Source organism: Caloenas nicobarica, chromosome 2, assembly GCF_036013445.1.
Source record: "Caloenas nicobarica isolate bCalNic1 chromosome 2, bCalNic1.hap1, whole genome shotgun sequence".
Classification (NCBI taxonomy): Eukaryota; Metazoa; Chordata; class Aves; order Columbiformes; family Columbidae; genus Caloenas; species Caloenas nicobarica.
The window spans coordinates 111,072,263-111,090,992 of NC_088246.1; the positions used below are offsets into that span (position 1 = coordinate 111,072,263).

An 18,730-nucleotide genomic window follows, 5' to 3' on the forward strand; every position below is an offset into this window, starting at 1 on the left:
TAAGCTGAGAGGTGAATACATGCAAGATGGAGTGAAGAGGGAAAAAGGCAAGAGCCATCAGTGGAGTGCTGAGAAAGTCTATTCCAGGGCTACAGGGAAAGTTAGAGGAATAACTATTCTGAAATATGTCAATTATTTCATTTTACCCTTTCCAAATCATTCTATTTATTCCATCTCCGTTGAGATTTTCTGAATAACTACTGAATAAAGAAATATTCTGGATGCATAGAGGAAAGATCTGAGCATGAAATTCTGCTGAGTTCTCTTAACCAAGGATCTGGCAATTTCCAGTGAACACAACTTGTTAATAAGGTGCACCATATTTTTAGGGAAGTAAACACTTCTTAGTTCCTGTTATGATTACTGATTCCATAATGCTCAAAAAATATTTTGGACACTTACAACATTTTAACATTGAAGTCTCAGCTCCTGTCTTTGAAACTAGTTTTTAATGACTTGTCTGTCAGAAGGACAGTACACATATTAAATAGAAAAGCCTACTACTGTTACTTAAAAGTATGCCAAACACTCAACAGTACTAGGGTTGATTGTACTATAACAAAACCAAGGATTTATACTAAACAAAATTGCCTGTCTATCTGTAGAAATACCTTCAAAGTGGAGAAGAAATTTACATAAACAGAGTGCCAAAAACTGCTCATAGCCCATAAACAACAGTGAGAAAAGCAGCATGACCCCTGAGTGTCCCAAATCCATGCTGGCTACTCAAATTCAAATTTTAGATGCTAAATGAGGAGGGTAACATGGCCAATGATTATAACAAATAGCATCAGTCTTCTCCCAGAGGAAAACAATCAGTTCTTATTGCTTCCACGCATTCGTCCATACATTATCTCCTACAGTCACAGAGGTGGTAGAATCAAATCAACTTGGATCTGGTCAGCTTGTCCTCTTTTGCTTCTGTTCACGTTGGTCTTAAAAGCAGCCGTCTCTCTAATACTCAACAAAACATCTGCCAAAAGTTCTACAAAACTAGACAAAGATGCCAAAAATGCATACAAACAGCAGCTTGCTCCTCTGTGCTCACATCACCTTATTTTTAAATTCTCTCTGCTCAAAGGCATGTGCATTTTCTATTCACTGGAAACAATTTGATAAATTTGTAACACATTTCACCTAAAATAGTTTTTAGTGAAGTCAATCTGAAACATAAAGCAGCCAGAGAATACACAGTTACATGCACTGCATAAATAATCAGATTGCTGGAAGAACTGTGAAAACATATCACGTACAATATAGTCTGCTCTCTATTTGTCCACCAAAATCTCTTTAACTGGACATCATTGGATGACTTTAGAAAGAGAAAAGGCATGCAGAAAAAATAACAGCATAGAAAAATCCTCAAAACTGTTCATAATTATGAAAAAAAAAAAAAAGAGACAGACATTAGCTCACTGAGGACAACGAGCATCACGCAAATGCCAGAACATTTTGTGCATGGAAGAGCTGTACTGGCTGAACAGGAGCAAGAAATAGACGATGAGCAATCAGTAAACAACAGGTAGCATTTGAGAAAGACGTGGTAAGAAGATCACAGTCAGTCTGTGAGGAACCCCAGTATTCTCCCAACACTTCTGTGGTGCAGGTTTTCCCTCATGTCCCCAAGTTAACCTGCCTCTGGTGGAACAGCATTTAAAAGCTTGCTGCCACGGCAAATGCTACCAAAAGCAGGGGGAGGGCTGGTTATGAATTCATTTGCTATTTGAGTAATTTAGCACAATCTCCAAACTTATTACCCTTGATTTAATCAGGCAATTGTATTGCTGGGAACACTTAAGTTTAAATTTAAAGTGACTCTCAGGGCAACTGAAAACTCCAGTTTTTGTTAACTGGTTTAGGGGTTTATTATTTATAATTGTCCTTTCCTTTTTTTTTCGTATTTCACATTTGGAAACCTTTAGTTTTGTATTATAGGACTTGGCTTCACCATGTTGATAGAAGATGCCAAAATATACTATCTGTGTCCCCAATTCTTAGCCCAAAAGAAACAAGGAGTCTTCTCTAGCACCAGGGCCCTTGTTCTGGTCTTACAGAAAGAAGCGACCCATAGTTTTGTGTCAGTTCATGGCTGATGGGGCGAGGGAGGAACAAAAAAACCCCAAACCAAACCAAACACAATTCGGTTTTGGAAGCACCGCATCACTTAAGTTACACAAGTGCTTCAGGGCTCTGGTGAACCTGGGCCAAACAATGATTATAACACAACAGCATCCATGAGAGCCTGTGAGGTCCTAAGAGGAAAGTATCAAATATGGCCATTGAGTTGAAGCACAGTTGAAGGAAGAAATAACAGAGAGGCATGGAATGACACAAAGGATCACTACTGTACAGTGAAATGTGCTTCCAGAAAGGAAAAATGCAAATCCAAACTAGAGTTAATGAGCAGAAGAGTGACTCTAACTTCGCTCTCATGCCAAACAGCATCATCTTGGCTCTTCTGTGGGAGGGCAGATTCAACCTTTCCCTCTTTTACCCAGGAGGTTCTTTGCTTCACAAAGGTGACACAGGTTTTACTCAAAGTTATGCTCCTAAAAACAACAAAAATACACTTTCTACATCCAGTATTATGGGACAGTTTTGGTTGTTGCAAAGCACAAAGTTCTCAAAGCTGCTCTGTGAATAACATTTTTCTACCTCAGGCCCACCCTTCTAGCTCTCCATTGCTGGTTTTGCTCATCGCTTAATACATTCTGCACCTTTTAATATGAATAGAAGAGAAAAAAAAAAAGATAATACTTTTCCCTTCCCAATGACTCAGCAGCTAAAGGGTGTAGATTGTACAAATACACAGGAAGGGCAGTAAAAGAGCTTAAAAAAAAAAAAAAGCACATAATTCAAGTTGTGCTGCTGCTGGTGTGGTTGTACACTGGGGAAGACTCAATACAGCTGACCAAAATGATATACTATTAGAACAACAAATTGGTTACCTGACAGAATAAAACAATATAGTTATTGCAATCAAAGCAACAACAAAAATTGATGTATTACCTGATATCAGAAAGATCACATTTGTTTCCAGCGATGGCCATTACAATGTTTTCAGGACCATGTTCTTTTAGTTCTTTCACCCATTTCTTCAAAGTATGAAATGAATCCTAAGTTGGAGAAATAACAAGTAAGATAACAGCCTCATCCCTGTTGATGTACTTGCTTATTTTTCTGAAGTTAGAGGAACACAGCTCTGACAGTATTAATGCAATAATAATTTTATGGATCACAAGACCAGAAGATGGCTGCTTTATGTAATCTGCTTTTCAAACCTTACATCATAAGACTTCGTCAAATTAATTCTTGCTTGAACTTGGACTCTTCCCCCTTGGCCACTCCTCAAAGTAGCACTAAATGTTTTTCTTAACATTTCCAGTGTTTAAGAAACTACCAGAGCTCTTTTAAATTCGGTTAGTAGCTAATTTCCTTAACTTTTAAAGTGAGCTTCATTTGTCTAATTTCAGCTTCTGCCTGGTGGATTATTATATTAATCACGATTCATATCGTGAAAGAGAAAATACATTCGAAAGAGAAATACACATTGATCTTCCTCTCCTATTTTCCCCTCTTTATTCTGTGAGATGTTCCACATAAGCTTGGAAAAAGGCTGGCAAAACAAAATTCGATTCTTACAATGCATTACAAGATCAACTTAAGACATTTAAATTAAAAGTAAGTATCAATCCAGCAGGATTCACTCTTTTTCATCTTTTCTTGGCAAATTAGCGAAGGAGAACAGTACCTCTTTGTGCAACAGTGGCCACCATCATCAGCCACACATCATTACACTAATGCACTGGAGAATCACTTCAGCCCTCTCAACCTTGTAGTAAATAATTCAATTGGCAGGAAAGGAATAAAATGCAAGTGAATTGTCATGACCATCCATCCATGAACATCGCCTCTAACTCAGCTTTATCAGCAGGGGTTTCTTTCAAAAGCAGTGGAAGAGGCATTCAGCTAGAACCTCCTCTGCCTGAGAAACCAGCTAGAGCTGTTGAGGATCTGAAAACACAATTTTCATTCCAAATGAATAATGTTGAGACAAAAGTCAGAGACTTATTCTTTCACTGCTGGTTTCAAAGTTAAGACTTGAGCCCTACAATACAAACATGAGATGATATGCTTAGTTAAAAATAATTAGTTTTTAAATCAGTAATATACAAACAACCTAATTTCTGTTCATTTCATGAAGCAGCTAGCTCCTTTTTGTATTAAAAATTCAATCCATACAGAGAACACAGGTGGTGATGGGAGGGGCCACTGCAGGATATCATCCTGGCTACTTAGCAAGAGGAAAGCCAAAGGAACTTCTACAAAATGCAGTCTCCAACATTTTATCTGGACAAAGTTTAAACAACACAGAAGCTGGACTTCACATGTAGGTTTTTAAGGCAGTTGAACACCTCCATGCAAAGCTACCCAAACTACTGAAGCATATAAACCCCACTGATGTGAACAGGAATTAACATATAAATACTTCTGCAGTTGTGAATTTTACTCTGGCCCAAGCAGAGGAGTTAACACAGGTGAAAAGCATACAGAAGGTCTTACCTGCTTGGTGATATCATAAACTATCACAGCTGCTGCTGAACCTCTGTAGTACATGGGAGCCAAGGAATGAAACTGTTAAAACATAACCCCCCACCAAAAAAATCATGAATAATTCAGAATTATCATACTTTGTCAGATCACAAAGACTTGCCATGGCAGGACCACTGCCTTTCTTTCATTTCATAGAGAACAGACATCTTTGGTAGCTGCCCATCTCTAATTTCCCTTAAATCCCAAGGAAGCAGAGCTCCCATATCTCCTGCCATGCTTCATCTTGCTGGATTTACTCCATCAGCACTCACTGGTTCAATGTGTCTTTTCCATTACAGGGCAGGGAGTCTGAGGACAAGTTTTGATATGAAGATCACCTGCACTTGGAGGCCTACCTAACCTGACAGCACATACATCCCTTCCCCTGGCAAACAGCAGTGTTTTGCTTTGTAGACATAACAGACTGGATTCAGCTTTGGTTCAATTTTTATAAAGCAATGCAAATCACTTGTATGCACTTGTCAGAAAACTCTGAACACCTGTCTTGTTTAGTTATCCTATACTATGACAGATATTTTTAGAAACATGGGTTCTTGCAGTTTAAGCTACTCTTTAGCTTTTTATTTCAAGGGAAACCTCCTTTACAAAAGAACCAAAAACAACAAAAAAAAATGTTTATTATAACAAGAGCTTGCCAATGAACAGCATAATTTTCATAATTTACCATGACTAAGGAGCTGATTTAGAACTTCAGTTTATAATTACACAGAGAAAGGAAGTCAAAAAGCCTTTCTGCTGATTCAACTAAACTTAGTCTTAAGCAAACCAAAAATAATCTTTCTTGGAAAATACATTTAGTCTTGCTGCACTCACACACCCATTTTATAATTTTTTATTTGTAAAGTCATCTGCAAAAGCTTCATATAAAGCTAAAGCAAATAACTGAGGTCATCTTCTAAATAAAATATATTATGAGGGCAGGGTAGGAATCTCACTGCCCAGTGAACATGCACAGATCCATGTGTTACGTCGCAAACTTCTGCAGATTTACTGGATGCATCTTTTTCTCAGAACCGTACTTAAAGACTGAGTATTTAGACCTAGCAGCCTCCACATGTTGTGCTGTTTCACATGTGATGTATAAAGCGAGTTATTTGTAATATTGGTTCGTTTGCTGGTTTGTAAGCTGTTTATCACAGATCACACACTCCAGCTCAAGACTGATACTTTTTCTTAGAACAGTAAGGATGCACAGCAGCAGCGACAGATGGTCAAGGGAGCGAGGCAGGTGGGAGAGCTCATTAACAGGAGAAAACAGCAGGAAGGAGGATGAGAAAAGAAAGAGGAATCAGTTGAGAAGCAAGGTCTGAAGAAAAGGGATCAGCTAAGATCCTGAGGGAGTTGGGTAGATGCGCGTCTTCCAGGCTTTTAGTGTGTGGCTTTATTACTTGCATGTTTAATGCAATAAATGCTTTCCAGAATTTCTAGGCTTCCATATGACAACAGAAATTTACAGTGTGCTGTTGTTAAAGTACCCTGGAAATCAGGGACCTTATCTATGGAGGGTAGATCTGACCTTTCATAGTGTATGCACATCCCTCCCAGTCTGTAAACTCCTGGAAAAAAAATTACATACCCATCACACATGCTGATTTGGTTTTTATCTAGATTACAAGGCATTCATGAATTTACAACGAGCTCTCAGATAACAGTAATCAGACTTCACAGGAGCAATGCAGTTAAACTCACATGCTTCAAATTCCTCCAATACTGGCCCAGAAAGCACACTGAGAACTCGTATGTCATCTTGGGAATTTCTCTCCCTTTTCTTTTGACCAGGTGACAAGAACACTTGCCATAATAGCTGTTTCACTGAAAAATATTGCCAGTGTTAAGGCCAGAAAATAAAAATACAAAAAAAAAAAAAAAAAAAAAAAAAGGCAAACAGAAAATCAGACCTCTTTCACTGGATCCCAGACAAGTACATTTCAATGGAACCAGGATGCTAAGTACCATTTTTTGGGTAGGATTAATTTTTAGCTGGATTCCTAAACCAGCTTGTGCATCAGATATGCGCCAGGCTTAGCCAAAAGGAAGAGGTGGGAAAGCGTGGCTGAAAAAAAGGAGGAAGGACAAGACTACTAGAAGCCAGATTCACATTTGTTGATTTGACATTCAAATAGGTCTGTGCCTGCAGAACTACTCCGTGCACGTCTTTGCTGGTACAGTCTACTGCCACTGTCAGTTTTACTCTTTTTTTTCCTACAACGAAAAGCAATAATCCTTTTAAATCAGTGCAGGTAAAATGCAGAAACAAAGAAAACTTCATTTGAAACATCTGGAGATATTAATTAATCACCTCAACAGCATGTTGCTTTTTTAGTAACAGAAACATCAAACTACATCAAACTATGTATAACCTGCTCCTTGTGTCAAGAAACATAAAAAGCGGTGACCAGAGGTGCAGCATGCAGGAAGAATGCAGTTCCTCTGCTATTTAAGACAAAATAATCTACTTAAATACTCTGATTCCTCACAAGCTTGGAAAGAGGGAGGGCAAGATCACAGCAAGCTAGGTGCGGAAAGAAAACAGCCTCTGAAAGGCACTCAGGTTCAGTAGTTGTTGTTAACAAGCAAGTATGACCTCCCTACTCTGCTGAAAATCTATTAATATTTACTTACTCAGCTGACAGGACAGTTACTTCTTTCATGATTCTATAGTAATATTTCAGCTATAAGGCATTTTAAAAGGAGAAAACACTTCAACCATATTTGGGCATGTAGCCTCAGGATTTTTTTTTTTAAATGTCAAGTGATAGATTTCATCTGGCACCTAAGTTTATACTCCTGTTTGGATAAACCTGACACTCAAGATTTCATATTTTACACTGGACAAAGTGACTAAAGTGAGATTACAATGCATCTTAATGCAAGTTCCTATGGTCTGTGAGGAAAAAGAAGTACTTTGAAATTGTTTAGGAACAACTGAAAGTACACTTGTAACAACTATTGTCAGTTACAGCAGTACAGAATATCAAATAAAACCAAAATTAAAGCTCCTTTGTTGTTATTTTGTACAGTCTAATAAATGAACATGATGATACACTATGTCCCAGTCATAAGAAATCACTATTGTCCACAAGAAAACAGAAAAAGACTCTTTGCAACACTAAATGTATCAAGAGGGGTTGAAAAACTGTAACTCTGAGTAAGTTCCATGATCTAATAACAGACTCTTTAAAAAGGTGGTTTATGAGCATGGATTTTCCAATATCACAAACATACTAGTAAAAATATTATGCAAATAATCATGTTTAGTTGAGGCCTTTTTTTTCTTTTAAATCAGTGCCCAAAAGCAAACTCCTCTTGAACCTTTTCCTGGCCTAATTACCTGGAAAAAGAGAGTCATGCAAAATTAATTAAAGGGATACAAAATACTAATGTGCACATTTTTCATCTGCCAAGGACCAAATGTGGGACAGATACCCAAAACAAGCGACACACAAAAAAGCAGCTCACAAAATTAAATCTCACAGGACTACCTTCTGCATTATAAATTACCATGTCTATAACCTCAATTTCATAGCTCAGTATTTCTGTATCCAGTAATTCCCGAGAAAATTAGCAGAAACAGGAGCAGTTTGAGATTTGGCATGAGAGCAGCTCTGCTTCTCCAGAAGGGCCACCCAAAGCCCTCAGGTGGCCACCCCCGGGGCTCTACCACAGTGACACCCAGGTCACAAGCCCACCTTGCCAGGGATGCCAGCCCCTCTGTAACCCACAACCAAGCACGGAGCTCTGGCAGGTGTCACCCCTACCTGCAGCCAGCAGCACCTCACATCACCTTGGGCAAACAGGGAAATAAAGACCCCAAACAGCCATCTGTCAGCTCCAAGCATCACGAGTGACCACACGACTAACCCGTTTCAAAAGCTGATCAAGGTCCAGCCTAAAATCACCCATTTTTTTCCATGCGACTCCTACAGGGATCACATTAATTTGACAGTTAATAAAATTCTGAATTCCTAAAGACTGAATTATTTGTAACTTAATTGCACTCTGAGCTAGTAAAATTCAAGCACCAATGCTTGCCTTGAGCTGAAATACGAATATAGAGCAGTCTTTCAGTCTTAACTTTGCCAGTCTGCTAAACCAGGCTCTTCCAGCCTGAAGATAAAGTAGCAAGGAGAAGGCAGGGTCTAATTGCCTTTCCCTGCACCTTGTCCAGCTTCAGTTCGTCTTTCCTGACTGCCGGTGACCAGGTTTGTATGCAGCGCTCTAGACATGAAACAGCATTAACTGCACTTCCCCTAACATCTAACACATTTCTCACAGCTGCATCATACACACATGATCATCCTTTAACCAGTAAATACATTCACAGTTGGCTTTCCTTCTCAGTTAAAAAAAAAAAAAAAAAAAAAAAAATCACAACTTTACAGCATACACTTTTGTTGGGAGTCTAAAGGTACAGGGACTTGCTACTTATACTACTGATTTTCATCCCCACCATTTCCTTCTTTTATTCTACCATCTTCCACCACGTCCTTCTAGGCACTGGGAAAACCTTCCGTCTCTGTATCACAAGTAAATTGTCATTAACAGCTCACCTACTGTGGAAAATTATAAGTCATAGAATCATTTTAGTTGAAAAATACCTTTAAGATCATCAAGTCCAACCATTACTGAGCACTGCCAAGTCCACCTCTAAACCATGTCTCTAAGTGCCACGTCTTTTAAACACCTCCAGGGACGGTGAATCAACTGCTTCCCTGGGCAGCCTGTTCCAGTGCTTTACAATCCTTTAGGTGAAGAAATTTTTCCTAATATCCAATCTGAACCTTCCCTGGTGCAACCTGAGGCCATCTCCTCTCATCCTGTTGCTTGTTACTTGGGAGACAGACACCCTCCATGCTACAACCTCTTTTCAGTCCTGTGCCTCTCATTCAGTATCCACAAAAAGTTTGCCTATTTGCAAATACTGACTCACTTTCACCACTCATGAGCCTGTTCTGCTTTTCTGGCATTGATAACAACTTGTGAGGCTGAGGCCATTAACCTACATAACGCAACAGTTAAGTTGTAGGGGCACATTTTCCAATTCAACAGCTACAGCGAGGCCAAAAGGGTGATTCAAAATATAAATAAGAAACTTATTTTACCAAAGACGTGCCAAAAAAACAAAATCAATGACTTGTGTAGCTTCATGCAGACTTTTAAGACTCTCTTCCTTAGAGCACGCTACACCATGTCCTATATACCTACAGAGTCACAAAAGTACTGGTGCAATGCTAACCAGGTGCAGAGCACCTTCGTACTCCTGCTCCTCTACCAACATGTCCACTTCACACTTGTGGTTCATCATCTCTGCCACAAAGGAAGAAGTGAGGCCACATGTGCCTTATGAAATTTCCTCTGAAAGCAGGTCCTCTTTTACTCTCAGGATCCAAATAAAAGCTGCCCTTCCTTTGCAGCTGCACAGCCCTGAACCATAGAGGAAAAATTCAGTCCTAAGCGGTGCAAATGCAAGCTCAGCATAACCAGAATTGTTCTCTTTGATTCCAAGAGCATTTTGGGATTCTGTAACCCCTGATCTGGCCAACTCAACAGAAGTCAACAGAAGCTTTGCCCTTGCAAGGGGCGGGGTGGGGGGGGCAGGGGGGGAATCATTGAACCAACCAGCCATTAAGGAATTTACCACAAATTTAAAATCTCTCCAACATTTTGCTTTCTGTTTCCTGCGTATCTCATCATGGAGGGGTATATTTGGTCATAGGTAATGCTCTTCACATTTCCTCTGTACTAACAGTACAGAATGGGGAAGAAGAAAAACCCACAGTAGCCATATCACAATGCTTCGAAGAGAAAAACAAATTCAAGGGAACACAACATAAATCACACCCGAGCTGTAGCAGTGAAAGTCTCTTAACCACATCTGATGTGATACTGGTTTAGAAAGCAAAACAGAGGCCAAATAAATACAGAAATAAAAACCTCCAATTCCTGCCTATTTATATAGGGCTGTTAAATGCTGCTGAAGACAGTCTGGATTCGTTCAATCTGCCAGGCACACCAGGGAACACTAATTCATGCCTGCAGCTCTTTGCACCATCCTGTAGTGCTACACCCCAGCACTGGCCTACTGCCACAGCAGGGCTGTCTCTTCCAAACTGCACAGCCAAGAGGAAAAAAACAAAAACAAAACAAAAAATAAAAAAGATTTTAAAAATCCCCACAGCGCCTCTATTGGGTTGCTTTTACTATACTAGACTGTAAAGAGCATAATTTGTTCTTGCTGCAAAATTATTATAATGCTGCCTACAAGCATGGCTGGGAAGGGTAAGGATGCACAGAGTAAGCAGAACCAGACTAGTGCTCACGCACCTTCTCACATCAAGGGCTGAATTCAGCTAAGATTTTTCCATACGGTGCCTTTTCAAGCACCTGCAGGTGCATCACAGTGCAAGATCTGCTTCCTGGCAGCCGCAATCATTTGACTAGATTTCATTCCCGTTCTTGAGAAGCTCTCCTCTGACTACGTACATTGCACCTGAGCGGTCAAGACCAAACCACTTGGCTCCTCTCCAGGGCAGAGATCCTTACCCTTTCTTTATCTGGGTGCCATTAATGGTAAGGACAGCCACAGCTGCTGGCTCTCTGCTAGCTGCTTATGTGTGCGAGCAGTGACAGAGCTCTGCAACCTCCTTCCCCTTCCTATCACACACACCCACGTTTCTAGACTAGGACCTTCACGCCCCTCTGTCCCCTCACTCAGCAGCACACCCCCAGCCCCTCTGCAGGTGATTTTGGGTGCCTTGTTTCTCCTGCCCTCAGCCCTTACTGCCACATCACCCCCACAAACCACTTCAGTCCTGTCCCCAAACCCACCTGAAGTACATTCCTCCTCACGCTTTGACCTCTATTGCTACAACCCGACGTGCTGAGGTCCCTGTGATGAAGAGCATCGCAGACCAGCGCGAGAAACACATTACTACCAGCCTCTTTAGGAGAGCCACCTCAACTGCCTCCATGGATCAGGTAAGCACCCACGTGGGAAGAGCCAGAGGTTGCCACCACTGCATCTGCATTGGACGAGCTCACTGAAGCAGTCCATGCACGATGAATGAGGGGAGATTCGGGTTAGACATGAGAAAGAAATTTTTTACAATGAGGTTGGTAAAATACTGGAACAGGTTGCCCAGAGAGGTGGTAGATCCCCCATCTCCGGAGACGTTCAAGGCTTTAGTGCATAAGACTCCGAGCAACCTGATCTAGCTGAAGATACTCCTGTTCACTGCAAGTGGGTTGGACTAGATGACCTTTGAAGGTCCCTTCCAAGCCAAAATATTGTATGATTTTATGATACTATGAATAGTACCTACTCCTCTACTTGCCCTAGTCTGGGCATTTAAACACCCCATTCCTCTCACCTTCAAGGCATAGGCTGCCAACTAACAGAAAATCTGGGGTGTGGAGAGAAGCGAAGGCAAAAACCAGAAGCGTCAAACAGATTATCCTGAAACATAAGCTTCTCGCACAAGAAGTAGCACAGGGAGGGATATAAAATTCCTGACATTCTCAGCTGGCAAAGAGCTAATGGAAAAATGTTATGCATGGAAGCCACTATCAGATACCGTTTAGCATTTTATAACCTTGAGTAGTTTTCCCTCCATGATTGAAGGCTGAGATCCCAGGTCTTAGCTGAATAAATCAGGAAAGATCTATCTGTCTCTAGCCTGCAAGTATTTTTGCTAGTTAAAATGAAGAAGATATATGTAAGAAAGAGCATTTTTCTCAAATGTGTAAGAATTCAAGTGAAGGGGGAAAAAAATCCAACATTTCAGGATAATCTCTTGAAGGTATTTTAAACAGGCAGAAAACAAACTTTTGCAACATCACAGACGTGACCTGTGCTTAGCCCTTCTGAAGTTTACAATCATTAAACAAAGGATGCAAATGACACTACACCTAAACCACAGCTCACTGTCAAGCTACACACGCTACAAGTTTGTTGATGCTTAAAAAAAAACCACATTCACATGCATCTCCTAAAAGATTTATCATGGTTTAAGTTCACTCTAAAAACAGTAAAAATAGCATATTCACTGCTAGCTCCAATGCCACTTGTGCTCTCACAAACGCACACACTACCAAATCACTGCTGTTCTTTGCAGCCAGCACGCAGTAGGTCCTTGTAAGGGAGGTCCTTACACCACATACACAAAACCACCTGTAGAGCAAGATTCAGGCCACATCTTGACTGCAGAAGTAATTTAAGTCATTGACAGTTGGTGTTAACTCCTCTCAGGATAGTCCGGTTTCAGAGGAAGCACCCGTAAGCTCAGTGATAAGGTTGCTCAGCTTAGTGGAAACATCCCAGGCAAGACTGCGGCAAGGACAAGTTCTCCTCTCTAGGAGCATTTTCACCTCTACCTTGTGACGCTGCCTCTGAATCACCAGGACAACTACTGTCACTCAGAAAAGAGGGGGCTATAAAGTGCTGTTGATATCTCATGGGTCAGCCTTTTCCTGGAAGTGGAGCAGTTTAAACAAACTGATCAAAAAAACCCCACAACTCAAGGTAATGCCCATCAAGGTTTAAATTGGGCTCAAGTAATTGAAGCTCCTTCTATTAAACAAAATTAAAAATCCTGGAGTTCACCACAGTAAATTTAAAAAGGACAGAGATAAATTTTCCTGCCCTAGAAACATGGCCCTCAGGCTCCCTAACTATTTGCTACAATATTTCTCAGCTGGCAAAATGGAAAGCTGGCAGCCACCCAAGGTATTCAGACAAAGCATTGTAATTAGAAGCTACTCGGGGCATCATGAACCAAAATACATGCTAATAAAAACATCATTAACTAACTTGTGAAGAGACTCTTCTTAGGGGAGGGAATCTTTGCTAACAATAACATAATTGTGTGCATTTAAGTTCTGAAGTCCACAGCAACAATTTAAATCTGATGGGGGGAAAAACTGATATAGGGAAAAAAGTGACATTGGGAAAATAGTGGGGTGGAGGGAAAGCGACTCTGAAGAACAGCTTGTCTGATAGCACACCAACACAATGACACCGGGTTTGCAGAGACCAGTACTTAGGCACAGAAAAGTAGGGGGATTTTATTAAGTGTGCTGCCAGTTTAAGGTTTTCCCTACCCAAAAAAAAAGGAAAAGGAAAAACAAGATTAAAGGATTAAGAAGCTCTCTCCTTTTGTAATGAAGTACGATGTGAATTTTCCACAGTGAGAGCTGCCGGAGACACACGTACCCCTCCCCAGGGTCTCCTCCAGGAAGCACGCTGAGTATTCGCTCCCACTAAGGCTATGATGGAAACGCTTTTCATCTCCATTTTCTGCTGCATTATTGTCATTCTGCAGAAGTGATGTTTGCTTGTTTTTCCCCCCAAAATGGCAATTCTGGTTCCATCTCTATTCTGCCTACAATTCCAAGTTTCCTTACATGAGATAAATAAAATATTATATCCATTATCCATATGAATCAGAAGTTATCTGTTCTCCAGGCTGGCTGGCCTGTGTATTAAGGTGCTTCAACTAACTTAGGTGTTTCCTACAAGCTTTTAAACCCAACACTGACCAGCATTTCCAAAGGCTTGCGATGTGTTACAAGTGGCTATCTGAAAGTTGATTTAACGCCTCAAGAGGGGGCTGAGTGAGCACCCAGGACACAGCTCCCTCTCAGAAGCAGCCGCAGGAATTTCCAGTTTCTCCCAGCTGACCGAAGGCTGGTTCTCACAGGGCATTGCTTAAATCAGGGCATGCAACTAAGATATTTAAGAGTGGTTTCTTTACGCTCTCCAAGCTGGCAGTTTCCCGCTCTGGTGCCAAGAGAAACTCAAGAGAAACGAGGAGAAAACTCACGAAAATGGAGAAACTCATGAACAAGGAACACAGAAGTGAAGCTGCTGTTCCACTTGCCTGCTCTACCATGGTTTAGGTTTGAGCTTAACTTTCAGGGCATATGTAAGGCTTCAACTAAATCTCACCCCAGGCTCTTCCGCTGTGAAGCAATGGGGAGCAGCAGCAGCACAGGGTGGGCTGCACATCAGCACACACAGCAACAGCTGGCACAGCTGGGGAAGCACAGAGTGCCCCGAGTCCAGAACACACACACTCAAGTCCTTTGTTTGGCCTTGCATTTGAAGAACAAAGCCAAAAGAAGGCAATGTTGAAAGAGCACCAAGGCCTAAACACCATTATCGGCAGTATAGACAACAGGGGCATTGACAAAAGTTCCAGACTTTGTCAGGGGAACATAAAGCCTCAACAGAAATCGCAAAGAACTAGGGAAGGACAACAGCTCTCAAAGCAGAAACACCACTTGGAAGACATTTACTAGTACACTACAAGAAAGAGCAATAGGCCCAGAGGCTGGGGTAGGCTGGAAGCTTTGGGTCATCACTGTTGTTCAGAGGGCAACGAGAAAGAAATAAACGGGGCGGGACATTTGTTCTTGAACAGCAGATCAGAAGGGGCAACACGAGGTAAAGTAACCAAAATCCCACATACAAATTAAAGTGAATAAGCTATTGACAAGGATCATGTGTTTAGCTGTAAAATTGGGGTGTTTTAGGGCAGAGAAAGACCTGGAACAGTCTGGACATCATCTTAGGAAACTTGTCTGCCTCAGCAGCTAGCACTCAACACTCATCAACTTTGTTTACTGTATCACCCCAGTTTCCAAGAGTCCTAATGAAAGACTGAGAATACATTGTGCAAACACAGAAAGGGGTTACACTTCCTGATTACACATGAAAACCTGTAACATAACTTACCTGTAATAGATTCTGAGCAGTTTAACAATTTGTGACAGTAACTGCCCATCATTGTTGGACACAAAAAAAAAAAAAAAAGGGAAAGCAGATGTTTGAAAAATAACAACCCTAAAAAAATTGAGAGGAAACGTAAGAGACTAGATGGGAAGGATGGATGTTGCGTCCAAGAGTCAGAGCTCAGTCACAGATTTCCTGCCTCAAATGAGGCATCGTTTAGTTCAGTAAATATGACTTTATTAGTATTTACCTACTTTTAAAAAAAGCTTCGAAAGTCTTAAGATTACACGGGAAAATAGATCAATACTTACATCTAAACAAGAAGAACTGAGTTTTCTGAGCTAAAGAGCAAAAGTTAAAAAACAAAAAACCAAACCAAAACCAAAAACAAAAGCAGAGCAGGGCAGCAGAGGGAAAAGAGAGAGAGAATAAGAAAGAAAACTCAAACCATGGGAAAGAAAACTGAACCTTTGCTACCTCTTGCCATAATTAGTTATCATCTCCAGACCATGCAGAAATCAAACAAACAAGATGCAAGGGAAAGAACTATGCTATACTTCAAATATGTTTTTCAAGATCTGTTTTCCCATCGTAAATATCATACTGAATTGCTAAAAGGCAACAGATTTCATCAGGGCCACTCTACATCATGCTGCAAGTTGTAAATATAAGCACAAGCATTTCCTGCACTGAAGAGCAAAAAATCTTCATGGCCCACAATTCACAAACAAGGTATGGAGAATACAGTGGAATGTATCAGGACTGACATTACAGCCTGTACAAGCATCTCATTTTACTCCAACCTAACATGGGCATAGCTACATTCTTCTATGAACAGGAACAGCCCAATTTCATAAGAATGTTTCAAGATATTTTAAAATATGTGCATGGGTTTTTCCATTTCTTTCAAACTTCTCAAGGTAAATGTCGGTGTATATTAAGAGAACTCTACAGTTCTACAGCCTGTTACTGCATTATACTGCCATTGAGGCTCTTAAAAGAAACAAATGACCAACCAGGCTCACACACAGTCAGTATGAACTAATGCCCATAAACTCTGTTACCTTTTTTTTTTTTTTAAAGCCAAAGGAAAAGATACTTAAATTGAGCAATTCACTTCACATACGTGAAAAATCAAGATGAAAACCCTAAGGCATTCAAGTTCCTTGTGCTAACTTCCACAATAACAACAGCAGACACAACCCATGCTGATATTCAATGTCCCAACTCAGGACAACCTTGAAGTCACCACCTAAGCTCAGACCACCTGCCAGCCCAGGTGCTGGAAGTGCTTTCCAATATCAACAAAAGCTGCCACACGTAAATCTGATGAAACCAAAGGGAGCCAGAGACCACTTGGGCACTGTCTCAGCTGTCTGCAGGAAAGTGGCTGATAATTCACACCAGGATTTTTCTTTTTTTTAGGTAAGCGGTATGGTCAGCCTGCCTCTTCATTTTCCCCACCTATGAAATGGGAACCTGTATACGTGAGATTCTGTAGATTTATACTTACAAAGGCTTCTGAAAGTGAAAGGTTTAGAAAAACTATGCCAACACATTAAAAGAGACCAGGATAACAATGACATATTGCAAAGTAAAACTCACCCGTTCCTGACCAGCTGTGTCCCAGATCAGAAATTTATGAAGCTCATTCCCACAAGGCACAGTTTTAGTCATGAAGGATGCTCTGAAAAGAAGGAAGCGGCAGAAAATCATAACGTGACCAAAACTCTGCATATGCAACCCTTACACCTTAGCTAGTTCTGTTGGGTTAGCCTGTATATGGGGAAGCTCCAAAACCTTGATAAAATGCCTATGGAAGTGAAAGTCTCCCTTTTCTCAGATAAAAGATCTGATACCTATATATGTATTTTAAAAGAAGGGAAAAGCCTCTGAGGTTCAGAGGGCATTTGTGCATGGCCCCAGGAATACAAATGCTCCTGCCGCTCACACGTAGCTCCTGATGCTAGCTAGCTCCGTCTTCTTGGTGATATGGACCTGAGAAAAAGGCATCAGCTGCCATCATACCAGGCAACACATGTGCAACTTTTCGAGTAAATGTAGGCGACTGGTTCACCAGGGAACAGAAAAGTCACCTGCTGGAATGCACGTGGCGAACAAATGGAAAAAAGTTTCTCCCTCTCTCAACTCAAATGAAAAAAATCTTTGTGGCTTCCTGTATTTTTTGTAGGATATGCAATTTGTCTATGTTTTCACAGTGTGATTTTTCTTCTTTTAGGAAAGAGTATTACAAATTTATAGGCTTTTTTAGATTACATCATTTCAGTTGTAAGCTGGCAGGGAGACTGCCGAACTCTGGCAGATCTTTTTTACCCCCATCCTATCTGGACACTGCTGAACAATTTATGTTGTGGTAACTTTTTTCCTGGCTCATAACAATGTATTTGATACAATGCATGTCATTACAAAAGCACCAAATGACATCAAATGGCATATAACTGATCAAAACATTTCCTGAGAACAATACATCAGAGTTCTCCTCTACAGCCATCTGCAAGTTGCTCAAATTTAACAATGCTGCACTGCTTATAAAACTCTTACGGAAATCAAAAAAGTAGCATTTTCTCTGTTTTCAGGGTGTGTGCTTTCAGTTGTCGCTCTCCTTCTCCAAGTATTAAGCAACACTTAGCAGGTCCAAAACCAGGAACTTCAGAGCTGCAGCAGCTACTGCAGAATGCAAAGATTTTACATTTTAAACTTTTGATTAATTTGGAAGAAACTAAAAATGAAATCGTTACCTATATAGACAAGTAGAATCGCCTGTGTGCAAGCTAGCTTTCACATTTTAGTCTTCAAATAGAAAAATATTTTCCCTCTGTTATCATAATTATGAAAATTAAAGGGATTTTTTCCCATTTGAGCAGAAGACATTTACTTAGCAACAACAACTACTCAGGGAAAAAGGCTGCTGATGATTTAGAAGCAAAAAACCACTCAAGTTCCCATCAATTCCTTCACTGAAAACAAGCATCCTTCTGTCAGTAATGTTATCCATTACACGCTTCCTGCCTCTCTGTCCATTCTTCTCTATTCATTAGTTTCAGGAGCTCAAAATTGTCCTGGAACTTGAACATGTAGCTTCCAGCTGAGGCTCCTTCATGCATCGAAAGGCAGAGCTTTGGAAGATAATTGTCTAATCCTCTGACCAACACACAGCAATTGATACCATCCTTCACGAACCATTTAAAACAGCTCTAACACACAAGCCAGATCAGCCCTTCCTACCCACATTACTCCTTTGTGAACATTACATATTAGATTCCTTTCCTGTAAGAGATCGAGAATATTCAAAATTTTCCAGGTAACGTTGGACTTCGCAGATTTGTCCCTACGACGTCAAAAGAAAAAAATTCTGAATTAAAG

The 18,730-nt window shown here is 40.5% G+C and overlaps 1 protein-coding gene across 1 annotated transcript in view; it reads right to left on the reverse strand.

Moving 5' to 3' along the window:
- RAB31 (RAB31, member RAS oncogene family) overlaps positions 1-18,730 on the reverse strand; it is a 66,140-nt gene that overhangs the window by 18,052 nt on the left and 29,358 nt on the right. The window contains 3 exon segments of the mRNA XM_065628406.1: positions 3,010-3,116; positions 4,564-4,635; positions 16,952-17,033. Coding sequence (XP_065484478.1) covers positions 3,010-3,116; positions 4,564-4,635; positions 16,952-17,033 — 261 coding nt within the window.